General features: G+C 45.1%; 1 protein-coding gene and 1 long non-coding RNA gene across 11 annotated transcripts in view; one reads left to right on the top strand and one right to left on the bottom strand.

Annotated features, from left to right (window-relative positions):
* CACNA1A (calcium voltage-gated channel subunit alpha1 A) overlaps positions 1-27,982 on the top strand; it is a 267,076-nt gene that overhangs the window by 149,526 nt on the left and 89,568 nt on the right. For all 7 annotated transcript variants that reach the window (XM_075859128.1, XM_075859126.1, XM_075859122.1 and 4 more), the window contains 15 exons: positions 46-158; positions 2,053-2,184; positions 3,296-3,368; positions 3,463-3,580; positions 3,873-3,940; positions 4,060-4,166; positions 4,381-5,172; positions 6,507-6,925; positions 13,576-13,717; positions 14,330-14,459; positions 15,881-15,940; positions 16,726-16,832; positions 22,654-22,753; positions 24,476-24,636; positions 25,095-25,232. In XM_075859128.1, the coding sequence (XP_075715243.1) occupies positions 46-158; positions 2,053-2,184; positions 3,296-3,368; positions 3,463-3,580; positions 3,873-3,940; positions 4,060-4,166; positions 4,381-5,172; positions 6,507-6,925; positions 13,576-13,717; positions 14,330-14,459; positions 15,881-15,940; positions 16,726-16,832; positions 22,654-22,753; positions 24,476-24,636; positions 25,095-25,232 (2,660 nt within the window). The remainder of the gene's footprint in view (positions 1-45; positions 159-2,052; positions 2,185-3,295; positions 3,369-3,462; positions 3,581-3,872; positions 3,941-4,059; positions 4,167-4,380; positions 5,173-6,506; positions 6,926-13,575; positions 13,718-14,329; positions 14,460-15,880; positions 15,941-16,725; positions 16,833-22,653; positions 22,754-24,475; positions 24,637-25,094; positions 25,233-27,982) is intronic.
* The window catches only part of LOC142750216 (uncharacterized), a 212,875-nt gene continuing 209,012 nt past the window's right edge, over positions 24,120-27,982 (bottom strand). For all 4 annotated transcript variants that reach the window (XR_012882586.1, XR_012882587.1, XR_012882582.1 and 1 more), the window contains one exon: positions 24,120-24,611. This is a non-coding gene — a long non-coding RNA (uncharacterized LOC142750216). The remainder of the gene's footprint in view (positions 24,612-27,982) is intronic.

Here is a 27,982-nt window from a genome sequence, read left to right as displayed (position 1 = left end):
ACTAGAACCAGGCGTCAGATGCTTCTATCTGTCTGTGTCTATCAGGTTATCACTGGGAGCATCTTTGAGGTCATATGGGCAATGGTGAAGCCCGGAACCTCCTTTGGGATCAGCGTCTTAAGAGCCCTCCGCTTGCTGCGCATATTCAAGGTTACAAAGTAGGTATCAGTGAGACTCTAATGAAACATTTTTATGAGCGTCTAACAATCTACAGATGTGCAGTGAAGGCAGAGCCATCTATTGTTGTGTGGTCCATGGGATTAGAGGGATCACGGATAGGTAAATGCTTCACAGACACTTGTAATTGGTTGCGACTTCTGCCCATCCCTGAACTCCATGAGTGGTGATCACATTCCTTCCTTTTTCCATGAGAAAATCGCAAATTCCTCCAGTCATCAGAGGTCCTTATAATCTCCCTCTGCACTACATATTTCACACACGCATATATATTCTTATATGGGTGTCTACAAAAAAATATAACCAAATACATACACTTTATGGACAAAAGTATTGGGATACCCCTCTAGATCATTGCATTCAGGTGTTTCAATCAGTCCCATTACCATACGTGTATAAAATCCAGCACCTCGCCATGCAGTCGTCTTTACAGACATATGTGATAGAATGGGTCGTAGTAAAGAGATCACTGAATTCCAGCGTGGTCCTGTAATAGGACGCCACCGATGTAACAAGTCAGTTCATGAAATGTTTGCCCCCTAGATTTTCCCTGATCATCTGTGAGTGATATTATAGTAAAGTGTAAGTGTTTAGAAACCACAGCAGCTGAGCCACGAAGTGCAGACCACGTAAAGTTACGGAGCGAGGGCGCCGAGTGCATACAAGTCGCCAACACTCTGCTGACACAGTAACTGCAGAGTACAAACCTCCTCTGGTATTAACATCCACTCAAAAACTGTGCCCGGGAGCTTCATGGCATGGGAGCCGAGCAGCTGCACGCCAGCCTTACATCACCAAGCACAATGCCAAGCGTCAGATGGAGTGGTGTAAAGCCGCCGCCACTGGACTCTGGAGCAGTGGAAACGTGTTCTGTGGAGTGACGCTTCTCTATCTGGCAGTCTGATGGATGAGTTTGGGTTTGGTGAATGCCAGGAGAGCGTTACCCACCTGACTGCAATGTGCCAACTGTACGGTTTGGTGGAGGAGGGGTAATACTATGGGATTGTTTTTCAGGGGTTGGCCTAGGCCCCTTATTTCCAGTGAAGGGAAATCTTAATGCTTCAGCATACCAAGACATTTTGGACAATTGTAGCTTTTAACTTTGTGGGGACAGTTTGGGCTTTGTCCCTTTTGTGTTCCTTATGACTGTGCCCCAGTGCACAAGGTCCATAAACCATGATGGGTAAGTTTGGGGTGGAAGAACTTGACTGGCCGCACAGATTCCTGACCTCAACCCCATCTAACACCTTTGGGATGAACTAGAACGGAGATTGTGAGCCAGGCCCTCCCATCCAACATCAGTGTCTGACCTCACAAATGCTCTTCTGGATAAATGTGCAAAAATTCCCACAGACGCTCCAAAATCTTGTACAAAGTCGTCCCAGAAGAGTGGAAGCTGGTTTAGCTGAAAAGTAGGGAACCAATTTTATATTAACGCCTATGGATTTAGAATGAGATGTCATAAAAGCTTGTGTATGTGTCCCAATACTTTTCTCCATATAGTGTATCTTTGTATAGTACCAGTTCCCATTTCCACAGACTTCTGTGAATGTAAACACAGAGGTAGGGTATGTGGGAAGCACACAGAAGAAATCAGGGTGGGCATGGAAAATGTAGTTTAGCATAGCAGAGCGGGCGGTCAGGTTGGAGGCAGAGCAGGATCGCACATTTTGCCCTTGGTATTCGGTGTGCTTATATGTTGGGTGGATGGTCAGTTAGGTTTCAGAGAATAACAGGCTAATGTTGGGTGGACCCCTTTAACTACCAGGCTTTTCTGTTTGGTGAATTACCACAAGAAGAGACCCCTATTGTGAATTTCCTTTATGTACACCGCTGAATGAGGCATATGTTGACTACATGTTTTTGCTTATCCAGGTATTGGGCCTCTCTCCGTAACCTGGTAATCTCATTGCTCAGCTCAATGAAGTCCATCATCAGTTTGCTGTTCCTGCTCTTCCTTTTCATTGTGGTCTTTGCCTTATTGGGGATGCAGCTGTTTGGTGGACAGTAAGTAGCATCACATTTTATTTGGGAGGAGGGGATAATTGAACATGTTGTGATTTTTTTTTCTGGACAATTCTTTCGTGCTCATCTTGACATAAACCAATGGGGAGATTAAGGGTGACAACTGCTGCGCAGATCACCTGTCTAGATGTGCAATCTTTTCTCTGGCTGCACCAATCTTTAGTTTAGCAACATAATTGAGCCCTTTTATACATATTTTCATTTTCTAGTGGGTTCAAGAGCAAAGTAAAATATAAATTGAGCAATATTTCTTTTGGCATGGACCCACCATGTTCTGGCTGGTGAGAAAAACAAAATGTTTAAGAAGCCCTGCTCTAGAGGACCAGGCACGTCTGTCCATTGATTTCAATGAGAAATATGTAATGCTCCATTTCACCTGCGGTAGCGCTGCAGGGAAATTGAACACTTGCTGCTGGGTTCCTGCACAGATTACAGCTGATCGCTTGGTTCTTAGCAGTGGGACATTCATGTTCAATTTATCATCTTCTAACAAAAATAGAAAGTTTACAATCCTTAACTGGACAGTCATCTGATCGACGTTGTTATTGGCAAACCCGGCCCTTTCTTTAAAAAGACCTAAAGGGTCATATACATAACAAGGATCTAGTGTGAATAATACATATTGGTCCTTGGTCCATGTTAATTGTATATTAAATTGATTGCACACACATACAAATATAAATGTATCAAACTACTGGAATCATTAGGATGCCATAATTCATGTGAACAAAAGTATTGTGATCGGAACGATCACATTTTGATGATCTTTAAGGGCTTATTCAGACAACAGGGAAAGTCGGCCGTCACACAGCTGCATGTCTATGCATGTCTATGTGACTATTCTTTTTTAATGGACCGTGTGAACGGCCCGGAAAAAAATAGGACATGTCCTATTTTTGCCCGTTTTCCTGGATCCCTCAATAGACTCAAGTCTATGAGGGATCTGTGAAAACAGGTCCTGCACGGGTGCAAATCGGTCGTGAAAATAGCCTAACATGAAGGAAAATAGTTATAGGACTGTTTGCCTGAGGGTTGACTGAGATGGACGGGGTGTATGATACTATTCTGTTCATGTCTCTGCTTTTGTTAATAGGTTTAATTTCAATGACAAAACCCCATCTACCAACTTTGATAATTTTCCTGCAGCAATAATGACTGTCTTTCAGGTATGGAATCTGGTAATCTCTCCTTTAACACCTACCGTACCTTTATCTTTAGGCTACTCCTTCTTTACTAACACTCTTTTCTTTGCGCCATCAGATATTGACCGGGGAAGACTGGAACGCAGTAATGTATGATGGCATCAAGTCTCAGGGAGGAGTAAAGTCTGGCATGGTGTTCTCCATCTATTTTATCATCCTCACCCTTTTTGGGAACTGTATCCTTATATCGCGATGTACCAGTTTTCAAACGGGTGTGTTGCGAATGTAAAACTGAGGGTAATAATGAAGGATTATAGCAAACAGATTATGCATAATGTCTAGGGTTGTGCCAAATGACTTAACATGCATAATGGTCTTCAATTTGGCGAAACTCTTGTTGCAATGGCCAACTTTCATCCCTTATACCACAATGTATTCTTATGGGATGTTATGATACAAGCCCCCTACCCAACACATTATATACAGAATAAAAGGAAAGATATATTCTCCTTAACCAATACTGAAAAGACACACTGCTGAATGTCTTCTTAGCTATCGCTGTGGACAATCTTGCAAATGCTCAGGAGCTGACCAAGGTATGTCGCCATTTATACATTAAATATTTATATATATATTTTATTTTTTATTAATATACATACACACACACATTTCTGTGGTGCACATAGGCCTTTGACTTACACGTATGTATTTATAGGATGAGCAAGAGGAAGAGGAGGCAGCGAATCAGAAATTGGCAATGCAGAAAGCAAAGGAAGTTGCAGAAGTCAGTCCCCTGTCAGCTACTAACATGTCTATAGCAGCGTAAGTATTCACCCCCAGTGTCAGTTATTATCTATCTATCTATCTATCTATCTATCTATCTAATCTCTCACATCTATCTATCTATCTATCTATCTATCTATCTATCTATCTATCTATCTATCTATCTATCTATCTATCTATCTATCTATCTAATCTCTCACATTTATCTATCTATCTATCTATCTAATCTCTCACATCTATCTATATATCGCAGTAAAGAACAGCAGAAGAACCAGAAGACCTCTATGTCTATGTCTGTTTGGGAGCAACGTACAAATGAGATGCGTCGACAGAACTTGGCGAACAGCCAGGAAGCCCTGTACAGTGAAATGGATCCTGAGGAGCGCTGGAAGATGTCCTTCCTACGTCCAGATGTGAAGACACATTTGGACAGACCACTTGTTGTGGACCCTCAAGAAAATCGAAACAACAACACTAACAAAAGTCGACCTGGAGAAAGTAAAACACCTATGGAACAACGTTTATCTCACCAGCGGGCAGAAGATTACCTGCGCAAACAAGCACGGTTTCAGGAGCGGGCAGGCCGAGCATATGACATAGGTCAGGAATCAGGCCGTAGGCCACGGAGTAAAGAGCAAGACATCAGTCGTGATAGTCAGGATTTGGGGCTTCAGGAGAGGACAGAAGTGGATGGAGGTGTACGTCCACCACTGGATCCACCCAGGAGACATCGGGGTGGTGGAAGCAAGGAGAGCAGAAGTGGTTCACCACGAGGAGATGGAGATCACCGTAGACATAGGGTACATCGCAGAAGTGCGGAAGACCCAGAGTATTTAGCAGGCAGTGGTGGAAGGGGAGGAGCAGGCGGAGGAGAAAGAAGAACCCGACATGTGAGGGAAGGGGGAAGAACAAGGGAGGTTGGCGGTGGAGGTGAAAGTGAGGGTCCTGATGGTGAAAGGAGAAGGAGGCATCGGCATACCGCACAGTCCACCTATGAAAATGACGTGAAGAGAGATGACAGAGAGAGGAGACACCGAAGACGAAAGTGAGTACAGACGTGTTATTTTTACAATCTCAGTATGTAAGTCATATATGACAACATGAATAAGACTTTCTTTTAAAAATGCTGACATCTTTAAACAGCCATTTCCACTCATAAATGGGTTGTATGAAATAAAAAAAGGGTCTCCTTTTTTTCGAGCAACAGCGCCACTTTTGTCTAGTAGGCTGTGCCTGGGATTGCAGCTCAGCAATACTCACTTGAATCGGGCTGAGCTGCTATACAATAAATATGGACTAGAGTGGCGCTGTTTTTAAAGAGGCTCTGTCACCAGATTTTGCAACCCCTATCTCCTATTGCAGCAGACAGGCGCTGCAATGGAGATAAGAGTAACGTTTTTTGTTTTTTTTTAAAAACGAGCATTTTTGGCCAAGTTATGACCATTTTTATATTTATGCAAATGAGGCTTTCTAAAGTACAACTGGGCGTGTTTAAAGTAAAAGTCCAACTGGGCGTGTATTGTGTTCATTACATCTGGGCGTTTTTACTTCTTTTACTAGCTGGGCGTTGTGAATGGGAGTGTATGATGCTGACGAATCAGCATCATCCACTTCTCTTCGTTAACACCCAGCTTCTGGCACAGACACACAGCGTGTCCTCGAGAGATCACGCTGTGACGTCACTCACTTCCTGCCCCAGGTCCTGCATCGTGTCGGACGAGCGAGGACACATCGGCACCAGAGGCTACAGAGGCTACATCGACTTACCTGCAAACGCTGATGCTGCTGCAGAATCAACTGTAGCCTCTGGTGCCGATGTGTCCTCGCTCGTCCGACACGATGCAGGACCTGGGGCAGGAAGTGAGTGACGACACAGCGTGATCTCTGGAGAACACGCTGTGTGTCTGTGCACTGCCAGAAGCTGGGTGTTAACGAAGAGAAGTGGATGCTGCTCATTCGTCAGCATCATACACTTCTATTCACAACGCCCAGCTAGTAAAATAAGTAAAAACGCCCCGATGTACGCACATAATACACGCCCAGTTGTACTTTTACTTTAAACACGCCCAGTTGTACTTTAGAAAGCCTCATTTGCATAAATATAAAAATGGTCATAACTTGGCCAAAAATGCTCGTTTTTTAAAAAAAAAACACGTTACTCTTATCTACATTGCAGCGCCGATCTGCTGCAATAGGAGATAGGGGTTGCAAAATCTGGTGACAGAGCCTCTCTAAAAAAGCAGATCCTTTTTTCTGATCTCTTCTCACTACTGCCACCTAGTGGCTCAATGCCTCTACAGAGCACAGACTGCCATAAATTAGGCTAGACTGGAGAGGAGACCCGTTTCTATGTCTAATCTTATCATTCTTTCCTTATAGGGACCCAACAGCTCCCGTTCCCAGCTCAGGCCCAAATCTTTCCACCACTCGACCAATTCAAGATCGATCCCGCCAAGAAAACCAAAACCAACAGCCTGAAAATATGGATAACATCCGTAACAACAAGCTGGTGACTACAGAACCCCCAGCAGTGGGAAGCGGGGGAGGCCTCAACCACAGCCCAGCCAAAATGGGCAATCACACCAACTGTGCAAACAACAACAGTGTTCCTGCTGTGAATTCTGCCCCTAAAAGAACACCTCTCCCCACCAACTCTGGCCCTCCCCCCACTGCACCTGACTCTGGCCAGACACACAGTAACCCCACTGAGACAGCCAAGGGGACTAAAGCTACAGAGCAGACCACAGTGGATATACCACCGCCCTTCCCGCCTCCTGTAGAGAACGCAGTGGGACAGGGTAATGTGTCTCCATGACTGGGGGCTTCTTTTTTATCTCATGGGCAACTTTTTACAAATCTGTTTTAGTTGTATTACTTTTATTAAGACATTGTGTCATTTTCTTCTGTGTCCGGGCAAAGCTTGATTACAGCAAATATAGTATCCATTACAACTACCATGGTGGTTATCACCCAGATTTCCCAGACTCATGAGTGGCAAATCTGCCAAGGTCCACAGTGGTACATCTCCCTTTCATTTATTGCTGCATAAGGGATCTTCCCTGTAAAAATGCCATAATTTAACAGCTTTTGAACCCCCTCCTCAGTTTGTCCAGTGTAAAAACTTAAAGGCTATGTACACCTTTGAAAGGGATTTTTTTTTTTTATAAAAAGGACAATCAGTCTGATTGGTGGAACTTTATAAATAGTTAAAAATTATTTGTACTTTTTGAGATACAGCTGTTCTGTATTCCCTATACAGAGCAGCTGTATTGCTCGATATGATCTGAACCCATCAGTCCCACGCACGTGATTGGAACAGGATTTAGCGAACTATACAGCTGCTCTATATACAGGATACAAAGATGTATCTCAAAAAGTAAAAATTATTTTTAATAAAAACTATTTATAAAGTTGCACCAATCACACTGATTGTCCTTTTTATTTTTTGTTTTTAAAAACCTGCCTTTCATAGGTTTACATAGCCTTTAAAAACAGAGGTGTTGCTCATAGTGGGAAGCAGTACTCACAGGCTTTCTCTATGAGTGGGCTAATGAAGCAGGACTCACAGGCTCCCTCTATGAGTGGGCAGGAGAAGCAGGACTCACAGGCTCTCTCAATGAGTGGGCTAATGAACAGGACTCACAGGCTCCCTCTATGAGTGGGAAGGAGAAGCAGGACTCACAGGCTCTCTCAATGAGTGGGCAGGAGAAGCAGCACTCACAGGCTTTCTCTATGAGTGAGCAGGGGAAGCAGTACTCACAGGTTTTCTCTTTGAGTGGGCAGAAGAAGCAGGAAACAGGCTCTCCCTTTGAGTGGGCGGGGAAGCAAGACTTACAGGCTCTCTCTATGAGTGGGTGGGGAAGCAGGACTCACAGGCTTTCTCTATGAGTGGGCAGAGGAAGCAACATTCATAGGCTCTCTCTATGAGTGGGCAGGAGAAGCAGGCCAGGATTTATCTAACAGTGGGCAGGGAAAGCAACACTCATAGGCTCTCTCTATGAGTGGGAACGGGAAGCAGGAATCACAGGCTCTCTCAATGAGTGGGCAAAGGAAACAGGACTCACAGGCTCTCTCTATGAGTGGGCAGAGGAAGCAGGACTCACAGGCTCTCTCAATGAGTGGGCAGAGGAAGCAGGACCCACAGGCTCTCTCTATGAGTGGGAAGGGGCAGCAGGAAACAGGCTCTCTCTTTGAGTGGGCGGGGAAGCAAGACACACAGGCTTTCTCTATGAGTGAGCGGGGAAGAAGGACTCACAGGCACTCTCTATGAGTGGGCAGGAAAAGCAGCACTCACAAGCTTTCTCTATGAGTGGGCGGGGGAAGCAGCACTCACAGGCTCTCTCTATGAGTGGGCAGGAGAAGCAGCACTCACAGGCACTCTCTATGAGTGGGCGAGGAAGCAGGGCTCACAGGCACTCGCTATGAGTGGGCAGGAGAAGCAGCACTCACAGGCTCTCTCTATGAGTGGCCGGGGAAGCAGGACTCACCAGCACTCATTATGAGTGGCCAGGAGAAGCAGCACTCACAGGCTCTCTCTATGAGTGGGCGGGGAAGCAGGACTCACAGGCACTCGCTATGAGTGGGCAGAAGAAGCAGCACTCACAGGCACTCTCTATGAGTGGGCAGGAGAAACAGCACTCACAGGCTCTCTCTATGAGTGGACGGGGAAGCAGGACTCACAGGCACTCTATGAGTGGGCAGGAGAAGCAGCACTCACAGGCTCTCTCTATGAGTGGGCAGGAGAAGCAGCACTCACAGGCTCTCTATGAGTGGACGGGGAAGCAGGACTCACAGGCACTCTCTATGAGTGGGCAGGAAAAGCAGCACTCACAGGCTTTCTCTGAGTGGGCGGGGGAAGCAGCACTCACAGGCTCTCTCTATGAGTGGGCAGGAGAAGCAGCACTCACAGGCTCTCTCTATGAGTGGGCAGGAGAAGCAGCACTCACAGGCTCTCTCTATGAGTGGGCGGGGGAAGCAGGACTCACAGGCTCTCTCTATGAGTGGGCAGGGAAGCAGGACTCACAGGCACTCTCTATGAGTGGGCAGGAGAAGCAGCACTCACAGGCTCTCTATGAGTGGACGGGGAAGCAGGACTCACAGGCACTCTCTATGAGTGGGCAGGAAAAGCAGCACTCACAGGCTTTCTCTGAGTGGGCGGGGGAAGCAGCACTCACAGGCTCTCTCTATGAGTGGGCAGGAGAAGCAGCACTCACAGGCACTCTCTATGAGTGGGTGGGGAAGCAGGACTCACAGGCACTCTCTATGAGTGGGCAGGAGAAGCAGCACTCACAGGCTCTCTCTATGAGTGGGCGGGGGAAGCAGGACTCACAGGCTCTCTCTATGAGTGGGCGGGGAAGCAGGACTCACAGGCACTCTCTATGAGTGGGCAGGAGAAGCAGCAATCACAGGCTCTCTATGAGTGGGCGGGGGAAGCAGGACTCACAGGCACTCGCTATGAGTGGGCAGGAGAAGCAGCACTCACAGGCACTCTCTATGAGTGGGCAGGAGAAACAGCACTCACAGGCTCTCTCTATGAGTGGGCGGGGAAGCAGGACTCACAGGCACTCTATGAGTGGGCAGGAGAAGCAGCACTCACAGGCTCTCTCTATGAGTGGGCAGTAGAAGCAGCACTCACAGGCTCTCTATGAGTGGGCGGGGAAGCAGGACTCACAGGCACTCTCTATGAGTGGGCAGGAAAAGCAGCACTCACAAGCTTTCTCTATGAGTGGGCGGGGGAAGCAGCACTCACAGGCTCTCTCTATGAGTGGGCAGGAGAAGCAGCACTCACAGGCACTCTCTATGAGTGGGCGAGGAAGCAGGGCTCACAGGCACTCGCTATGAGTGGGCAGGAGAAGCAGCACTCACAGGCTCTCTCTATGAGTGGGCGGGGAAGCAGGACTCACCAGCACTCATTATGAGTGGCCAGGAGAAGCAGCACTCACAGGCTCTCTCTATGAGTGGGCGGGGAAGCAGGACTCACAGGCACTCGCTATGAGTGGGCAGGAGAAGCAGCACTCACAGGCACTCTCTATGAGTGGGCAGGAGAAACAGCACTCACAGGCTCTCTCTATGAGTGGACGGGGAAGCAGGACTCACAGGTACTCTATGAGTGGGCAGGAGAAGCAGCACTCACAGGCTCTCTCTATGAGTGGGCAGGAGAAGCAGCACTCACAGGCTCTCTATGAGTGGACGGGGAAGCAGGACTCACAGGCACTCTCTATGAGTGGGCAGGAAAAGCAGCACTCACAGGCTTTCTCTGAGTGGGCGGGGGAAGCAGCACTCACAGGCTCTCTCTATGAGTGGGCAGGAGAAGCAGCACTCACAGGCACTCTCTATGAGTGGGCGGGGAAGCAGGACTCACAGGCACTCTCTATGAGTGGGCAGGAGAAGCAGCACTCACAGGCTCTCTCTATGAGTGGGCGGGGGAAGCAGGACTCACAGGCTCTCTCTATGAGTGGGCGGGGAAGCAGGACTCACAGGCACTCTCTATGAGTGGGCAGGAGAAGCAGCAATCACAGGCTCTCTATGAGTGGGCGGGGGAAGCAGGACTCACAGGCTCTCTCTTCGAGTGGGCGGGGAAGCAAGACACATAGGCTTTCTCCATGAGTGGGCGGGGGAAGCAGCACTCACTATGAGTGACAGCAGTTAAACAACTTTCTACATGAACTTACTGATCCAAATCACAGAAACTATATATCCCCTAGCTCAGCATTTCCCCCTGCAGTAGATGCTACCAATGTACCTAGAAATTGTTTTCTATTGATGGATGGAGGATTTCATTGTTGGGCCACAAAAAAAAAAGATCACGTTGGCTCCTGAATAGGTCTAACCAGCTTCTAAGGTTCTTGATCCATTCTTGTTTTTTCCATGGGTGGTGGAAATCTGGGCAGGTCTACTCATGTTGATAATCACCCAACATGCATCTCTCTCTCTTAAGAGTGCTGGAAAGGGGTAAAGACCAAACAAGCATTTCAATGGGGAGGGGTGTGATGTGTGAAGTAGGGGTGTATTTTGATTTTTGCTTCCACGGTCCCCGTGCATACCCATATGTAAGCAGTACTCATGTGAATACAGGCAGTCCTAATGTCCCCTTACTATCTGATATATGAGGCTCATTAGTTCAGAGAACATTTGTGAATCAGGAGGAGCACTGAGCTGCTTTTAGCAAGTTATGCCTTTTTGAGACATAGTAAATATTCCGCAGTAATTGTACAAAGCTTGCACACAGCGTTACATTGTTTTTCAGAGAAGATATCTATTTTTGTTAGTTCTTTAAAACAGAAGGCATAAAATAATGTGCTGGGTTCTAATTGACCGACACTATGATTGCAGTACTGAATCGTGGCGTGCATATGATCTGCAGGTGCTGAACTGCTCAATACCCAAAGCTACAGCCAAGTGGGATCGATACTTAGCGTCCATTCACGTGTTGCGGATGAGTTGCGGTTAAAAATCTAAAAAGCGCGGTTGCGTTTTTTACCACAGCTGTAGAGACCGGAAGTCAGTCTCTCAATGCAAGTCTATGAAAGCCTCGATGTGGGTCTCATAGACTTGCATTGAGAGACTGACCTCCGCCACACACTCCTTTGCAAGTTGTAAAAATCTACCCAGCTGCTCCTTATTTATACAGATGTAGCCAAGTTTATCTTGACTCTGATAACTTGCTGCAGCGTGATATCGCACAACAAAAGCCATTGAAAAGCCATTAAAAAAGTCAAGTTGAAGTTTCATGCCACTGTGTATTTAATGCGCTAAGAGTCACGATAAAGATGGCTACATCTGTATGTCTTTATATCTGTTTCGGGGAAAATCTGCATTATCACATGTGTGGTCACCATTATAGCTCTCACAAGAGTTGGTCCTCTGCCCTCTCACATCCTTTGCTTCTGTATCACTGCACCACTAGGCAGAAATGCCTAGTTCTGGGGGGCCTGTGTAACAAACCTTGTGGGGGCTAAATTGGAGGCCATATTGATTATCACCGTGTTTTCCCCCAAAACGTTTTTTTGTTGGGGCAAATGTTCTTAAAAGACGTAGCAAACTGAGAGAATAAGCAAGGAGTATTTGTTGAAGTGAGTCAGAGATGAAGTGGCACACGGCAGGAGAAGTCTCACAAGGTCTGATTATTTTCATAGCACAATGAAGGTCAGAATATAAGATGAATTGCGTTACAAGCCACAAATGTTACCCAAATCAGGTCACTCGCCCAAAATTAGTAACTCAGGAAGAGAGCTGCCACTCAGACATTCCTACAGTCTTTGTGGTGGGACAAAGCCGGCAATCAGCGGCGGCGGGTTCATAATAAAACTGGGACAAGATAGCAGTCACGTAGATGGAGTCCTGTAGTACATTACTATGTATGTAGCCCGTTTGCTGTCCAGGTCAAACCTACTGTTATCTGTGCACCTTTACGGATCAGATGATGTATAATATAGTATTATACCATGGAATGAAAAGTGGAGCAGTTGCCCATGGCAACCCATTAAGTTGCTGCTTTCATTTTCCAAAGGGCACTGAACTATGAGAGCTGTAATCTGATTGGTTGCCATGGACAACTGCTCGACTTTTCACTTGCACTACTTTTGACGAATCTTCCCCAATGTCTTATACTCCATTTATTTATACATACAGATGCGTTCACAATTCTTCTGGCTTCCCCTTAGTCCAGACTTCACATTTAATAGTAGACCCTGCTGGTTTAATGTTCAGCCAAAGCACACCTTACTAAACTGTATTTCAGTCTTTTCATCGGGCACTATACTATTGCCTAGTCTAATGTAGAAAATAATAAATCTGTGCAGTGCATTTACTTATGGGAGCTCGTGTAAATCCTTAGTGAGTGTTTGACAGTACAGTGCTGATTCCAAGTAGCAACCAGCAGAACTATGATTGCAGCTCTAGATGTGAAGGGGTATAAAACAGGATGTATGTAGATGATGTCTCCATATAATTTTCAATATAAAGGGCAGGGGACACTGGTCCTTCGAGGGGAAGAAGCCTCTTCCCCACACCACTAGTACCAAGCAAATCTCGGTAGAGGCCGGGGCCCACTGGGCTTAACAATCTGGATCAAAGTGCGTAACACTTTCCAACCGAGGGTGGCGTAGGCATAGGACCCACGTTTACTCTGTCTTTCGAGGGCCCACATAGACCTGGAGCTGGCCTTCTCTTCCCCTTTAAACGTGCAGCAAAGTAGATGTCCAAGAATAAGTGTAACTAATAGATCCTTGCCCGGTGTGAGCAGTACATCTTTCTCTCAATACTTGTTTACTTTGAATAAACAGATTCTCTGTACGGGATTGTGTGAGCACTCTAGAAGTATAATAACAATGTAATGTGCGAAATGCGTAATTCACTCTCTGAAATGGATGGGTTGTCTCTTTCTCTTTGATTTCCGCTTTCTTTCTGGACACCCTCTAATAGTTTGTATCTCTACGTCTCCCCGTAGTGAGCAAGACGGTGACCGTGTCTCCTCTACCTAAGAAAGAGGATGAAAAGAAAGAGGAGGAAGAAGAGGATGAAGATGATGGGAAGGGGCCTAAACCGATGCCTCCATACAGTTCCATGTTTATTTTATCCACTACTAATCCGTAAGTGCCGACATTCACTGTCCCATCTCTTAGATGCCCCCTTTTTTATTTTATCAATATATCTATTTCCCTGAAACATTTCCTGATCCTGTATGACGTACCTGCAAATAGGGCTCTGCCATAAGGTCAGTCACAAGTACAGGAGCCTCTAACAACCTGCCCTGTAAACTAGAAGAACCCAAAGGCCAATTGGTGCCCGTAGAGTGCAAGTGAGCGCCAGCTCAAGGAGGCTCCATCTCTCTTCCACAAGGCTATGGTGGACCCATACATAGCTCCCTATATTTCCGCAGAGAAGACATAAATGAGCCTAGCACCAGGAAGAGGAGCCCAATTTGACTTTGAGGACCCCTCTCCTGTCCATAGTGTAACTATATTTGTGTAAAGACATACAGAGCTACATTTTTTCTGTGTAGACATCTAGACAAGAGATGAATTTTCTTGTTAAAACCTCATATTTAGCCCAGTGGTTTACGTTGCATTGCTAAGCAAGGAAGCCCTTTGCAGGTATTTCCACTTTTTTGGGGCATATAATGTTCATGTTTGCAGTTATCTGCCCAGTCTCCTGATGTGTAAAGGGCTTTATTTATACAGTGTTTCTTCTCTTTATTTCAGTATTCGTCGCTTGTGTCACTACATTGTGACCATGCGATACTTTGAGATGTGCATCCTATTAGTCATCGCCATGAGCAGTATAGCGCTCGCCGCAGAGGACCCTGTGTATCCTGAAGCCACGCGAAACAATGTGGGTGACACCTCGAGAAATGCCAGCAAACCTCATACCTGCACTTTCTTTTCTACAGTTCTTTATTACAGAATGATACACTACAACCCGCCTTCAGTGTGTTGTATATGAGATATATGTAAAATATCTGAAGACCGTTACAGTGTGTTATATCTCCTGTCCTACCCGCCCCTGAGGACCTTGGAGAAAAAAGGGAGATATGGCTAAAGCTGGCCATAAACTTGAGATAACAGGCATTTAGCCAGACTCCTACATACACATTCGTGCTCGGATCAAAGTAGAAGGGGGGTTTATTTCAATGGGGAGATAATCCACTGCCAAACTCCTCTTATGTCCTGGCGCAACAGAGGATAGATCATGTTGAAATCCAACATGCCTGATCCTTTTGTCCATTGGCGTCTACCGTTGGAGGACTGTTGGTGCCTCAAAGTCATCAGATCGCTGACAAATCCTGCTCATGTCTCAAGATCGTGGGTGTGGTGGTTGAACTAGTAGAAATAGGGGGGCACTACTTAGTTTTACTATGTGAGACCCTCTCCTCTATATCTGCCGTATCTGGCATATATGATGTGAATGATGAGTGTGGTGTAACTGTAGGGCAAAAAGTCGGAAACAGAACGCCTCCAAACATCTGCCCATTGATTTCAAACGGCCGCGAAAAAGAAGTGCAGGTCACTTCTTGGGACGTTTTCCGTGCCGTTTTTCAAAAACTCGATTGAAAACAGCTCCAAAAACGGCCGTAAAAAACGCAGCGAAAAACGCAAGTGGCTTAAAAAACGTCTGAAAATCAGGAGCTGTTTTCCCTTGAAAACAGCTCCGTATTTTCAGACGTTTTTGAGTTTGTGTGTGAACATACCCTGAAGCATCAGTGCGACCATGAAAAGGGTATTGAGGGCCAGGGTTTTTTCATCCACCCCTATTGCTGGTCATGCTATCTCATCATGTATAAATTGCTATCTATTTACCGGGTGACTGACAATGTCCGATCGTGTCTTGGGACTCTCTATGGGTAAAAATCCAGCAGGTTCAATGGAAATGTTGCGAAGGAAGAGTTAAGCAGCGCAGGAAGATGGTGCTGCATTGTAGGCCCAGTGTGAGGTGCGCTGACAGCCCGTTAATCACACCCGCCCTCCCGCTGCCATGCTTACTTTGCAGTTCCTATCTCTTTATACACGGTGGACAGTTCCCGCAGGGGGAAGGGGGTGAACAATAGAGGAGGAGGTGGAGGCTGATTGAAATAATGGGAACATTGGTCCCAGTGGGATAAATGAAACAGAGCGTGGTGTATATAAATAGCACTTTATAGTCGTTATATATATACAGTGAGATATACATTTATATATACATACTTTATAAGACTTGCTTTGTATTTGTGCACCGAAATATTCGAGCCTTTCTTATTGCGTCTTCTCTCTCTGCAGGTCCTACGTTATTTTGACTATGTCTTCACTGGTGTCTTCACCTTTGAAATGGTTATCAAGGTATGAGCCAAGGCAATCATGATGGGTAAAGTATTTCAAGGATCCATGGTTAGGGTACTAGATAGAACAAAAAGTACGGTGTTCCCCAAAATTACTTTATTTTCAGCCCATTATATCTCCAGGGGTCGTTAAGAATCTAATTCAAAGTATATGGGGCTGAGCTGCAGTACCAGACGCAACCAGAGACAAGAGTGGCGCTGTTTAAGGAAAAAAGCAAAAACTTTTTTTTTTTATAAGCCCTTTAGCCAGTAGTGTGGGGTCCGCCTGCTCGTGGCTCCCCGTCTCTTAGCTTAACAAATTGTTGTGTACAGTTTGATTCTTTGTTCTGTCATTATATGCTATGACCACCAATAAGTCTTTATGAGAAAAAAATAATATCCTTCCATTTTGTGTATACATCTCCTATGCAGAGCTATGTGTTTCCAAACTACAAGCAAACATTTTGTAGTCTGACCCTGCAGTCGTGTCAAAAAATCGGCCGTGTGAATAGCCCCATTTGGGGTCTATTGTTTTTACTGCAGCCGTGTGGCGGCCGTTAAATAAACTATCCCTGCCATGTGAATAGGGCCTTACTCCACTCCCTCCTCGTTCTCTTCATGTTAACCTACTGTATGCCAACTAGTCTCCACATCCATTGAGTATAGTGTAATCATACATGAGGTTTTCTCCTGTGCAGATCTCCATGCGCATATATGGGCTCCTATTTAGGTCCATACAGCTGTATGGATGAAATGTATGGAGTCTTCTGTCTTACAAGGTTTTCATCTCTCCACTCTTCTTCTTAGATGGTGGATCTGGGCCTCATTCTGCACCAGGGCGCTTACTTCAGAGATCTATGGAATATTCTTGATTTCATCGTCGTCTGTGGTGCTCTTGTGGCGTTTGCATTCTCGTAAGTAACAAACCCCCTTCAAGTCTCGTGTATTAACATTGCGTTTTATCTTGCAGGTAGAATGTAGAATAATTGGCATGTGTAAATGATTAAAATGGTTAAATCAGATCTGATCATTATCTGACCAGCTATTGTATTGCTATAATTGTAATTGACCATTTGGGTGCCCGTTCACGTAGCACAACGGCCAAGTACCATTGTTTTACAATGTGTGGCACACTACTGCAATGGGTACGTGCGTCGTTTAAGGGTATGTGCGCACACACTAATTACGTCCGTAATTGACGGACGTATTTCGGCCGCAAGTCCCGGACCGAACACAGTGAAAGGAGCCGGGCTCCTAGCATCGTACATAAGTATGCCTCGCTGCAGGACAACTGTCCCGTAGTGTAATCATGTTTTCAGTACGGGACAGTTGTCCTGCAGCAAGGCAGGGACTCCTAGCATCGTACATAAGTATGATGCTAGGAGCCCGGCTCCCTGCACTGTGTTCGGTCCGGGACTTGCGGCCGAAATACGTCCGTCAATTACGGACGTAATTAGTGTGTGTGCACATACCCTAAGTCTAACGTCTTACTAATTACTTAGGCCTCATGCAAAAATGCGGATGAATTACGGACCTATTCATTTCTATGGGCCCATGAACGCGACCGTGGTTTCTACGGTCCGTGCATTGGCCGGGCTGATTTAAATCAATGTGTGCACAGCCTGTGAATTGCGGACAGCCCGCGGATGACACTCTGTAGCCGTCCGTGCCTTAATCACGCATAATGCACACGGCTATTTGGCCTTAGAGGGACATTTATCTTATTGGTGCCTGAGGCCTCCTTCACACACAGAACTTTTTGGCGTTTTTAAATGCCTCAAATGTAACATGCGTTTTTATTGCGTTTTTTATTTGGTGTCATTTTGTACAAGCTTTTTTTTCTGACGTTCTTTAAGTCCTATAAGGCCAGGATCACACACACGCAATTTGTGGTGCAGTTTTTGAGCCAAAGCCAGAAAGAAGGAGAGGTATTAAGAGAAGACCTATGCATCTCCTTTCCTTTGTGTCCGTCCTGTGTTTGACTCAAAAAACTAAACCAAAAACTGACGCAAAAACTGTATGAAAACTGTGTGTGTGATCCTGGCCTACAAAAGCCTATGGGAAAAACGCCTGAATAAACGCCATTCCCACAGCATGCTACTTTTGAAAAAAAAAAAAAGTCTTTGACCACCAAATTGTCTCAAAATCGCCACAAACCAAAATGCAGTTGTGTGTGGTGCATTTTATATTTTACTAAAGACTTTAATGTAACGTCTGGCTGCACTAAAAAACGCATTCAAAAACACCTCAGAAAAAAACAATGAAAAAAAATGCACAAAAATGCCGCAAAACGCTGTGTGTAAATCCAGCCTAAATGATGAGCGGTTTGTACACCTGTTCATTGCCATTTTATAACTCTTACTCCACCCTCTTAAACAGGATCGATCCGCTCTCCTGACATGTCTGTGTTAGAAAATACTTGTATTACCCATGGAATAACAATCTTTTCTTAGAAGTCTTGTGCCGTTCCCTGTTACTCCTCTTGGAAATGTATGAAATGAATAAATTAACAAGAGGTGTTACCATTCCCCTTGTCAATAGGGCGTGTTCCTGTAGACTCTGACACTGTCCAATCAATGCTGACAGTATCAAACTGTGTAGGGACAGACCCCTTTGACAAAGGGAATGGTAACACCCAGTTGCCAAAAGGGTCCTCCAGTCGGAAGATAAGAATGGGTGTCAACACAAACCAGTAGAGGGGTTCATTTTAATATGTGGTATACGGTCCTCTCACTGATATATGATGAAGGTGACTTAAACGGGTTGTCAATCATAAAAAAAATAGATGGCCTATGATCAGGATAGGTCATCAATGTCTGATCGGAGGAGGTCCAGTATAATTCCGCTTCATTCCTTATCTGCTCGTACTGTGAATCGCCGACACACTTGTAGCGGCTGTTCACGGTATTATAAGCTTCTCGGAGAAGGTTGTAATACTGTGAACTGTTCCTACCAGTGCGTCGGTGATTCACAGTACGAGCAGATAAGGAATGAAGGGGGAGCAGCCCTCGTACGAGCGCCACGGCCCCTTTAAAACACCTGATCAGCAGGGGAGTCGGACCCCCGCCGATCAGATATTGATGGCCTATCCTGAGGATAGGCCATCAATTTCTTATGACTGGACAACCCCTTTAGGTACTCTCAAAGAATCACAGCAAAGGGAGGGCAAGATCATGTCCCTTATACCATTCACAGTAGTGGGGGGATGGGCTCGGATTCTCTTTAAACAATATTCACTAACTACAATAAACATCCCCCCTCCCACCTCCCAATGATACTGGAAGATCTATCTACATATTAAATTATAAATTTCACGCCAACCTATGAAGTGACTCAATAAAACTGCTATGCATTATTCGGTATTTTGTCATCGTTTGCTACCAGACATTTGTTGTATATGTTCTATATTATTAGGATTGTGAATTGACACTCAGTGGACACTTTCTTCGATCCACCCGCTGGTTACTGCTAATATTCAATCATGTAGTAGGAACTCAATGGGTAAAAGTCGCAGCCATAGTCAAGAGGTTTAGTTGTTGTTCAGACCAAAACACATGAATGGGAATGAAATGTGATGTGTGGCTGTGGTTGTTGATGTCACACAAGGTGGTACCTCAACTTGGAGGGTCGTCCACTTTCTGTTACGAGAGTCCCAATGAACTGGAGGCCAACCTGGCAACGAGAGTTCAATCTAGCGACACCACAGAGAATATCAATACGTTGCCCAATGAAATTAACGGGTAGTCTGTGTAATGCAGACATGCCGAGCCATAAAGAGAGCGATGCTCGTTGTAAGCGCGCTCCACTATGGCTGAATGATAGAGGTTCTGAGTAAGGCCCTGTTCACAATGCAAAAGCCGCTACGGATTCCACCGCACAATTCCACCTCCCATTCATTTTAATGGGAGGTGGACGCTTCTTTTACCGCTAGCCGATCCTTCTCCTCCGGTCTATGCTGTGAGTGACTCAGCGCCGACAGGCGCGATGACATCACCACATCGTGCCTGCCTTCACCAAGCCGCTCACGGCGCAGTGAATGCTGGAGCAAGGAGTCGTCAGCTCCTTGCTCCAGCATTCAGGAAGTGGGACCAGCACAGTCAGCGCTGTGTGGCTATGGGGGTCCTGTGGGCCCCCCAGGCTTAGGGGCCCGGGCGCAATTGCGACCGTTGCGACCCCTAGAGCTACACCACTGTTACAGTACAGTAGCGTATGGCAGAGCAGGGTGATTCCTCCCTGCTCTGTCATAGTGTTCAATAGAATCTGCGTCCGAAGTACGCATATACTATTGAATGTGGCGTCGCTAACGCTGTAACAACCGTAGCGGTTGCTAGCGGCGCCTCCGGGCATGGGGGGGCAGTGCCGGCCGGCGGCACGGGCCCCCTCATGCCATGGGCCCCGTAACAGCCGCTATGGCTGCTACAGCAGTTACGCCACTGGCCCTGCCCGATCTGGTTATCCGGGATGTGACATTTTTTATGTCAATGGGAGGGAGGAATCTTCCTGTCGACGGCAGGAATAATTCTGCAGCGGGTTTTCTGGCGAGTCCCGCCAAGCAAAATCCGCCATGTGAACATAACCGAGTACCCTCTATTAACTCAGAGTTCCCTAATAGGGCATTTGTAAATGTTTTTCTAAATAAGGCAACCCCTATAATAGGAGAGGATAGAGCAGAATGGTCACACAAATTCAATCTGACAGGAAGGCGATAACAATTACTGAAATAACCGTGCATTATAACAGTGGTCTGCGGACCAGCAAGTCCTGGTGGTGCTGGTGAACTGGTGTGGCCTCTTAAAGGGGTTATCCGGGATGTGACATTTTTTTATTAGTGAATGGAAATTAAATAAATGAATTAAAAAAAATACTTACCTATCCTTCCCCCCAGTGATTCAGCACTGTCCCTCCGGTGGCTCTCCCGGTGGTTGTTTACATGCACGTAACATGTGACCACTGTAGCCAATCAGAGAGTTCAGCGGCCATATGTTGTATTAATACCTATTCAGCATTGTTTAAATCACAGCCTATAGATGCTGACCATGTGCACGGTCACAGTTCACCCGTCTTCCAATGACTACATCCCTCAGGATATAACCCACCATGTCACCCCCGACACGTCATCTAAAGCTGGTTTCACAAATATGAAAATGAGTTGAATGGACTTAAAAAGCTGCACAGTGACCAGATCGCAATCCAGTACAGCACCTTTGGGATGTGGTGGAACAGGAGATTGCTGATGGTAACATGTCTACATGGACCCGTCTCAGAGGAACATTTCCATAGGACAAAAAATTCAGGCTGTTCTGAGGGCAAAGAGAGGACCTACCCAGTAATGGAAAGGTGTACCTAATAAAGTGGCCACTGAGTGTATAGAATAGGCACATACATGCCACGTACACCATCTTGATAAATTTGGCGAAGTTTGCAGCATTTTCGCTGGCTCGTAAAGTCACGCGTCCTACTGCACTAATGATAAATCTACCCCACATTATATAAATAAAAATCAGTGCAAGATATAAAATGCAAAGTATTTACGAACGTACTCAACATTGTGTATATAGATTGTCATGCCGGAATAATGTCAAAAAGGTTAAGGCCATATTCACCCAATGCAGTTTATTCTTAGCCAATGCTTAAAGCGGATCTTAAAGAAAGGAAAAGTATAAAGAAAAGACTTACACTTCCCTCTTTTTGTATCTGCTCCTTATTTTGCATTTAAAAAAACTGCAATGTGTGAACCAAGCCTAAAAAACGTAGATGATCAGTGAGTTTTTGGACCCTTTTCCTTGTTAACATGTACACGCTATAGGCACGTCACACTGGCTACTTGCCATCGGTAGGCAGATATTTGGTATAGAAGAGCATGGGAAACGAAGGACTATTGCCAGAGGGTTTACATACTTGTTGTTTTTGGAGGTGTTGGTGGTGTCTTGTCTATGTCATGTGTTTGTGATTAATTCCGTCTCTTCCCACACCGGCTGCCTCCTCCAGGAGTAACCAGCGGTAATGTCCATTTGTTCTCTGTCTTTCTCTTCTGTCTTCTTCACCACTTTTACCCGCACTTCATCATCTCACAGTGTAGGCTCCACATTGCACCGTTCTTCTGCCACAACCAGTCCCTGAGGGCATTCTGCAAAAGTCCCTTGACAGCTCCCCACTGATATCAGACACTCAATAGAACTGTTGCTAGTGAGGACGATGTGGACCTATAAGATCTCCCACAAGTCTGACACTCGGGGATTTCTGCATTTCATTTAGTACTAATGCATGTCTCAGAGGGAAAGGTGTGATATCAAAACAGATGATCAATTCTCATGGGCATTTGACATGTAAGCACCAAGGAGTTCGAATACCCACCTCCACTAACCGTTCTCTCTTATTTTTCTTTTTCTCTTTTTCCTTTCTATCTAAATTTCTTATCTTTAATATCTCTGCTCAATCTGAAATTTTCACTCTCTGATATTTGTATCTGGTCTGCTTGCATGTTTGCGACTACGTTTCATTTCTCTACCATGCACGATCATGTCCCATGCTCATCTCTGTCTCGCGCTCCTTCCTTGACGTCTGAGTCTTTCTTTCTTTGCTTCTTAATTTTCTTTCTCTGTGTAATGTAAATTCTCCTTTCTTGGTGAACCTCTTCTTCACTATCTTTCTACCTAACATCCTCCTCCTGACTACTTCTGCCTCTTCCTCTTTCTCTTCTTCTTGTTTTCTTCTTCTTTTTCGGTCTCACAACAGAGGCGGAAGTAAAGGAAAAGACATTAGCACCATCAAATCTCTGCGTGTTCTCCGTGTCTTGAGGCCTCTAAAAACCATTAAGCGACTGCCCAAACTAAAGGTGAGTACCATGCATGGAACTTATAATAGCACAAGGCCCTCCAATAAGGATAATCAGATAGATGTCAAAATATTGTTTCAAAAATTCGACCTTGTAGCACACTCTGCAGATGATGGAAGTAAGAGTACAGCGTGGTATCCACCATGTCTCTTGATATTATTATTATTCATAATCTCCGAATTATCTTTACACCCATGGCCAGTTTTAGAGAGCTGATAACTATGTTCTATGTCTGTTGCAGTATTATGTAGGCACTTAAAGGGATTGTCCACTTTCAGAAAATTAATGTTATTTTTTGTATAATTAAAAGTAATACAATTTACCAATATACTTTGTGTATTCATTCCTGAACGTTATCAAAATCTCTGCTTGTTGTTATTCAGTAGGAACATTCATTCTTTACCTCCAGTGGATACAATTCTGTCCATGATCATGTGATCGACAAATAGGTGCACTTTTCATTACATGATCATGTGGTGGAAACCCAGGTTCACGGCTCTTTACATGGTCATGTGATGGACACACAGGTGCACGGCTCTTTACATGGTCATGTGATGGACACACAGGTGCACGGCTCTTTACATGGTCATGTGATGGACACACAGGTGCACGGCTCTTTACATGGTCATGTGATGGACACACAGGTACTGGGATCATTGGAAGACACAGCTCTGATACACATACTGTAACGAGCCGTGCACCTGTGTGTCCATCACATGACCATGTAACGAGCCGTGCACCTGGGTGTCCATCACATGACCATGTAACGAGCCGTGCACCTGTGTGTTCATCACATGACAATGTAACGAGCCGTGCACCTGTGTGTCCATCACATGATCCTGTAACAAACCGTGCACCTGTGTGACCATGGACAGAATTGTATCCACTGGAAGTAAACAATGAATGTTCCTACAGAATAACAACAAGCCGAGATCTTGAAAACCGTGAGGAATTAATACGTAAAGTAGATTAGAAAATTGTATAACTTTTTATTATCCATAAATAACATTATTTGCTGAGACCGGACAAATCCGTTGAAGGGTTTATCCCACCACAACTTCTCCAGCAGCCCCATAGAGAATGAATGGAGTGGCATTGAGCATGCACGTCTGCTACTCCGTTCATTTAGGGGACTCGGGACCCCCGTTCTATTGATTGGTGGGGTCCTAGCAGTGGATAGGTGATAGGTTGTTGTGGTATATTATCTGGATACTGCATACTATGTGTGCCCTATATGGGGACATTATAATGGCACTGTATGGTAGTATTATTTTGTCACTATTTGGTAGCATTCTGTAGGTACAGTATAGTAATATAGTAATTTTATTTATATCCTGTAAGAAGTTATTATTTAGACATTGTTATGGTGGCATTCTGGAATAAATATTGTACATGTATATATATATATATATATGCAACATTTGAAATGAAAAGAATAACAGTATAATAAAAGCAGGGGGCTACTTAGCTTTTTTGTCCATAGACCGATTCTCCCTAAAACAATCCCTGTAACTTAAACAAGGGCAGCCACGCTCAGAGGGAAAATTAGATTGTCCACGTGTGTCTAGCAGTAGTTTAAGCCCCACACCTTTGGGCGCACTGATAGTGATCAATGGGGGTTTAACAGCAATGATCTATAATCATGCAAACATTGCTGGAGATACCAGTTCTTCTTTCCCTACCTCGGATTGCCCTGATGCCGGCGTTGTCCCTCACTTTCAGGCCGTGTTCGACTGTGTGGTGAACTCTCTGAAGAACGTCCTGAACATTCTCATTGTTTACATGCTCTTCATGTTCATCTTCGCTGTGGTGGCCGTCCAGCTTTTCAAGGGGAAGTTTTTCTACTGCACAGATGAATCTAAAGAGTTTCAGAGAGACTGCAGGTGAGTGACTACTTTACTAAATATAATGGGATCACGGCTGCCTTGTGATATTGATGATTCACTACAAGTTGCATACATATAGGAGCCACGACAACTGTTCATCCAGCTAACATCCCCAAAAACTAGAACGCAGATTGCGATCCAGGCCTTCTCGTCCAACATCAGTGTCTGACCTCATAAATGTTCTTTTGGGTGAATGGCCAAAAATTCCCAAAGACACTCTCCAACATCTTGTAGAAAGTCTTCCCAGAAGAGTGGAGCTTTATCAGCAAAGGGAGGACTAATGTTTATGGATTTAGAATGGGAGGTCATAAAATCTCCTGTAGGTATAATGTGGAGGTGTCCCAATACTTTTGTCCATATAGTGTTTATCTCAGGAATGTATAATGGGCTTGGGCATTTATATAATCATTTATTTGTTATCTGATGAATTATTGTATACTTCTCTGTCCCTCTAGAGGAGAGTATCTGGTATATGAGAAGAATGAAGTCAAAGCACAGAAGCGGGAATGGAAGAAATGGGCTTTCCACTATGACAACGTGCTGTGGGCCTTGCTCACCCTCTTCACTGTGTCGACAGGAGAGGGGTGGCCAGAGTAAGAAAATATGTGTTTCTATGTATTTATGAAACGGTATTATGCGTGACTAATTCTATATGGTCGATCCCTAGGTTAGGATGAACTAGATGGATCTATGGAGGGGGGTTTATAAATCGGCTTTATGCCACTCTTCTGGCATAAAAATAGGCGCTTGTTGCTCAGAATTTGAATGACTCAATGGGCTCCATATATCATGCAGTTTCTGCCAGGTTTTGGTGTAAACTGCAACAGAAAAAATTGCAAATTGTAACAAATTTGCGTTATAATTTATGACTTTTCTTGTTGCTCACCAAATTTTGAAGGCAACAAGTAAAGTGGGTAAGAACACATAGTTTTTGCCAAATTTAGAAGAAGTAGAAAGCCCAAAACTTGCATATATTTTGTTGCAAAAAAATATTGTTTTTTTTCTCTCAGACAGGGCAAATTATACCAAATTTTTTAAGAGGCGTACCACTTTTTTAAAAAAAAAAATAATTTTTATTTAAGGAGATTTTACAAGGTTATGCAAACAAAAAAGAAAAGAAGTGTTAAAGAAAGAAATTTCACATTGAGATGCACAACGTCAATTAAAGAGAAACAATACAAAATGTATCAGGTCTTTTTGACACAGTAGACTATATACCACATTGGATAAGTATGACGAAATAACATGTCAGATGTTATAGCAGAAAACAGCAGTATCATACAAAGTTACTAAGACAGCGTATCACATAGTCATGTGAAATATAGAGAATAAAAGCAATTCAAAATCCAAAAATTAACAAAAGCAGCATCACCGGGAGGGAAAAAGGGAAAGGTAAATGGGTATGGCAGAGAGTTAAGATAAACAGAAGGATGTGTGGGGACAGACATCTCCATCACGTGGAGAAAGAAGTAGGGTTATATATTTTGGCAAATCATACAGGACATGTATCCCAGTCTGTATTCTAGTCCTTCTCAATGAATTAGAATATCTTCAAAAAGTGAAACTGATATATTTTATACATTCATTACACACAGAGTGATCCATTTGCAGCAATGTTGATGATTATGTCTAACAGTTAATGAAAACCCAAAATTTAGTGTCTCAGAAAATTAGAATATTGTATAAGCCCAATTTCAACAATGATTTTTAATACCAAAATTTCCTACTGAAAAGTATGTACGGTATATGCACTCAATACTTGGTCGGGGCTCCTTCTGCATGAATTACTGCATCAATGCGGCGTGGCATGCAGGTGATCAGCCGGTGGCACTGCTGAGGTGTAATCAGTGCGGCATGGCATGGAGGCGATCAGCCTGTGGCACCTCTGAGGTGTTAGCAATGCAGCGTGGCATAGAGGTGATCAGCCTGTGGCACTGCTTAGGTGTTATCAATGCGGCGTGGCATGGAGGCGATCCGCCTGTGGCACTGCTGAGGCGTTATCAATGCGGTGTGGCATGGAGGCGATCAGCCTGTGGCACTGCTGAGGTGTTATCAATGTGGCGTGGCATGGAGGCATTCAGCCTGTGGCCCTGCTGAGGTGTTATCAATGCAGCGTGGCATGGAGGCGTTCAGCCTGTGGCGCTGCTGAGGTGTTATCAATGCGGCGTGGCATGGAGGCGATCAGCCTGTGGCACTGCTGAGGGGTTATCAATGTGGCGTGGCATGGAGGCGATCAGCCTGTGGCACTGCTGAGGTGTTATCAATGCAGCGTGGCATGGAGGCATTCAGCCTGTGGCGCTCCTGAGGTGTTATCAATGCGACGTGGCATGGAGGCGATCAGCCTGTGGCACTGCTGAGGTGTTATTGATGCGGTGTGGCATGGAGGCGATCAGCCTATGGCACTGCTGAGGTGTTATGGAAGCCCAGGTTGCTTTGATAGTGACCTTCAGCTCGTCTGCATTGTTGGGTCTGGTGTCTCATCTTCCTCTTGACAATACTCTATAGATTCTCTATGGGGTTTAGGTCAGGCGGGTTTGCTGGCCAATCAAGCGCAGTGATACTGTGGTTATTACACCAGGTATTGGTACTTTTGGCAGTGTGGGCAGGAGCCAAGTCCTGCTGGAAAATGAAATCAACATCTCCATAAAGCTTGTCAGCAGAAGGAAGAATGAAGTGCTCTAAAATTTCCTGGTAGACGGCTGCGCTGACTCTGGACTTGATATAACACAGTGGACCAACACTGCTGCTCAGTGGTCCAAGTATTGTTTTCAGATGAAAGTAAATTTTGCATTTCAAATGGAAATCTCGGTCCCAGAGTCTGGAGGAAGAGTGGAGAGGAGTCAATCCAAGTTGCTTGCGGTCCAGTGTGAAGTTTCCACGGTCAGTGATGGTTTGGGGGCCATGTCATCTGCTGGTGTTGGTCCACTGTGTTATATCAAGTCCAGAGTCAGCGCAGCGTCTAGCAGGACATTTTCGAGCACTTCATGCTTCCCTCTGCTGCCACATTGATAACACCTCAGCAATGCCACAGGCTGATCGCCTCCATGCCACGCCGCATTGATAACACCTCAACAGTGCCACAGGCTGATCACCTCCATGCCACACGCATTGATAACACCTCAGCAGTGCCACAGGCTGATTGCCTCCATGCCACGCCGCATTGATAATACCTCAACAGTGCCACAGGCTGATCGCCTCCATGGCATGCTGCATTGATAACACCTCAGCAATGCCACAGGCTGATTGCCTCCATGCCACGCCACATTGATAACACCTCAGCAGTGCCACAGGCTGATCGCCTCCATGCCACGCCACATTGATAACACCTCAGCAGTGCCACAGG

The sequence above is a fragment of the Rhinoderma darwinii genome, chromosome 3 (assembly GCF_050947455.1).
Source record: "Rhinoderma darwinii isolate aRhiDar2 chromosome 3, aRhiDar2.hap1, whole genome shotgun sequence".
Classification (NCBI taxonomy): Eukaryota; Metazoa; Chordata; class Amphibia; order Anura; family Rhinodermatidae; genus Rhinoderma; species Rhinoderma darwinii.
Note: the sequence above shows the minus strand (reverse complement) of the source record. Positions and strands in the feature narration are given on the sequence as shown.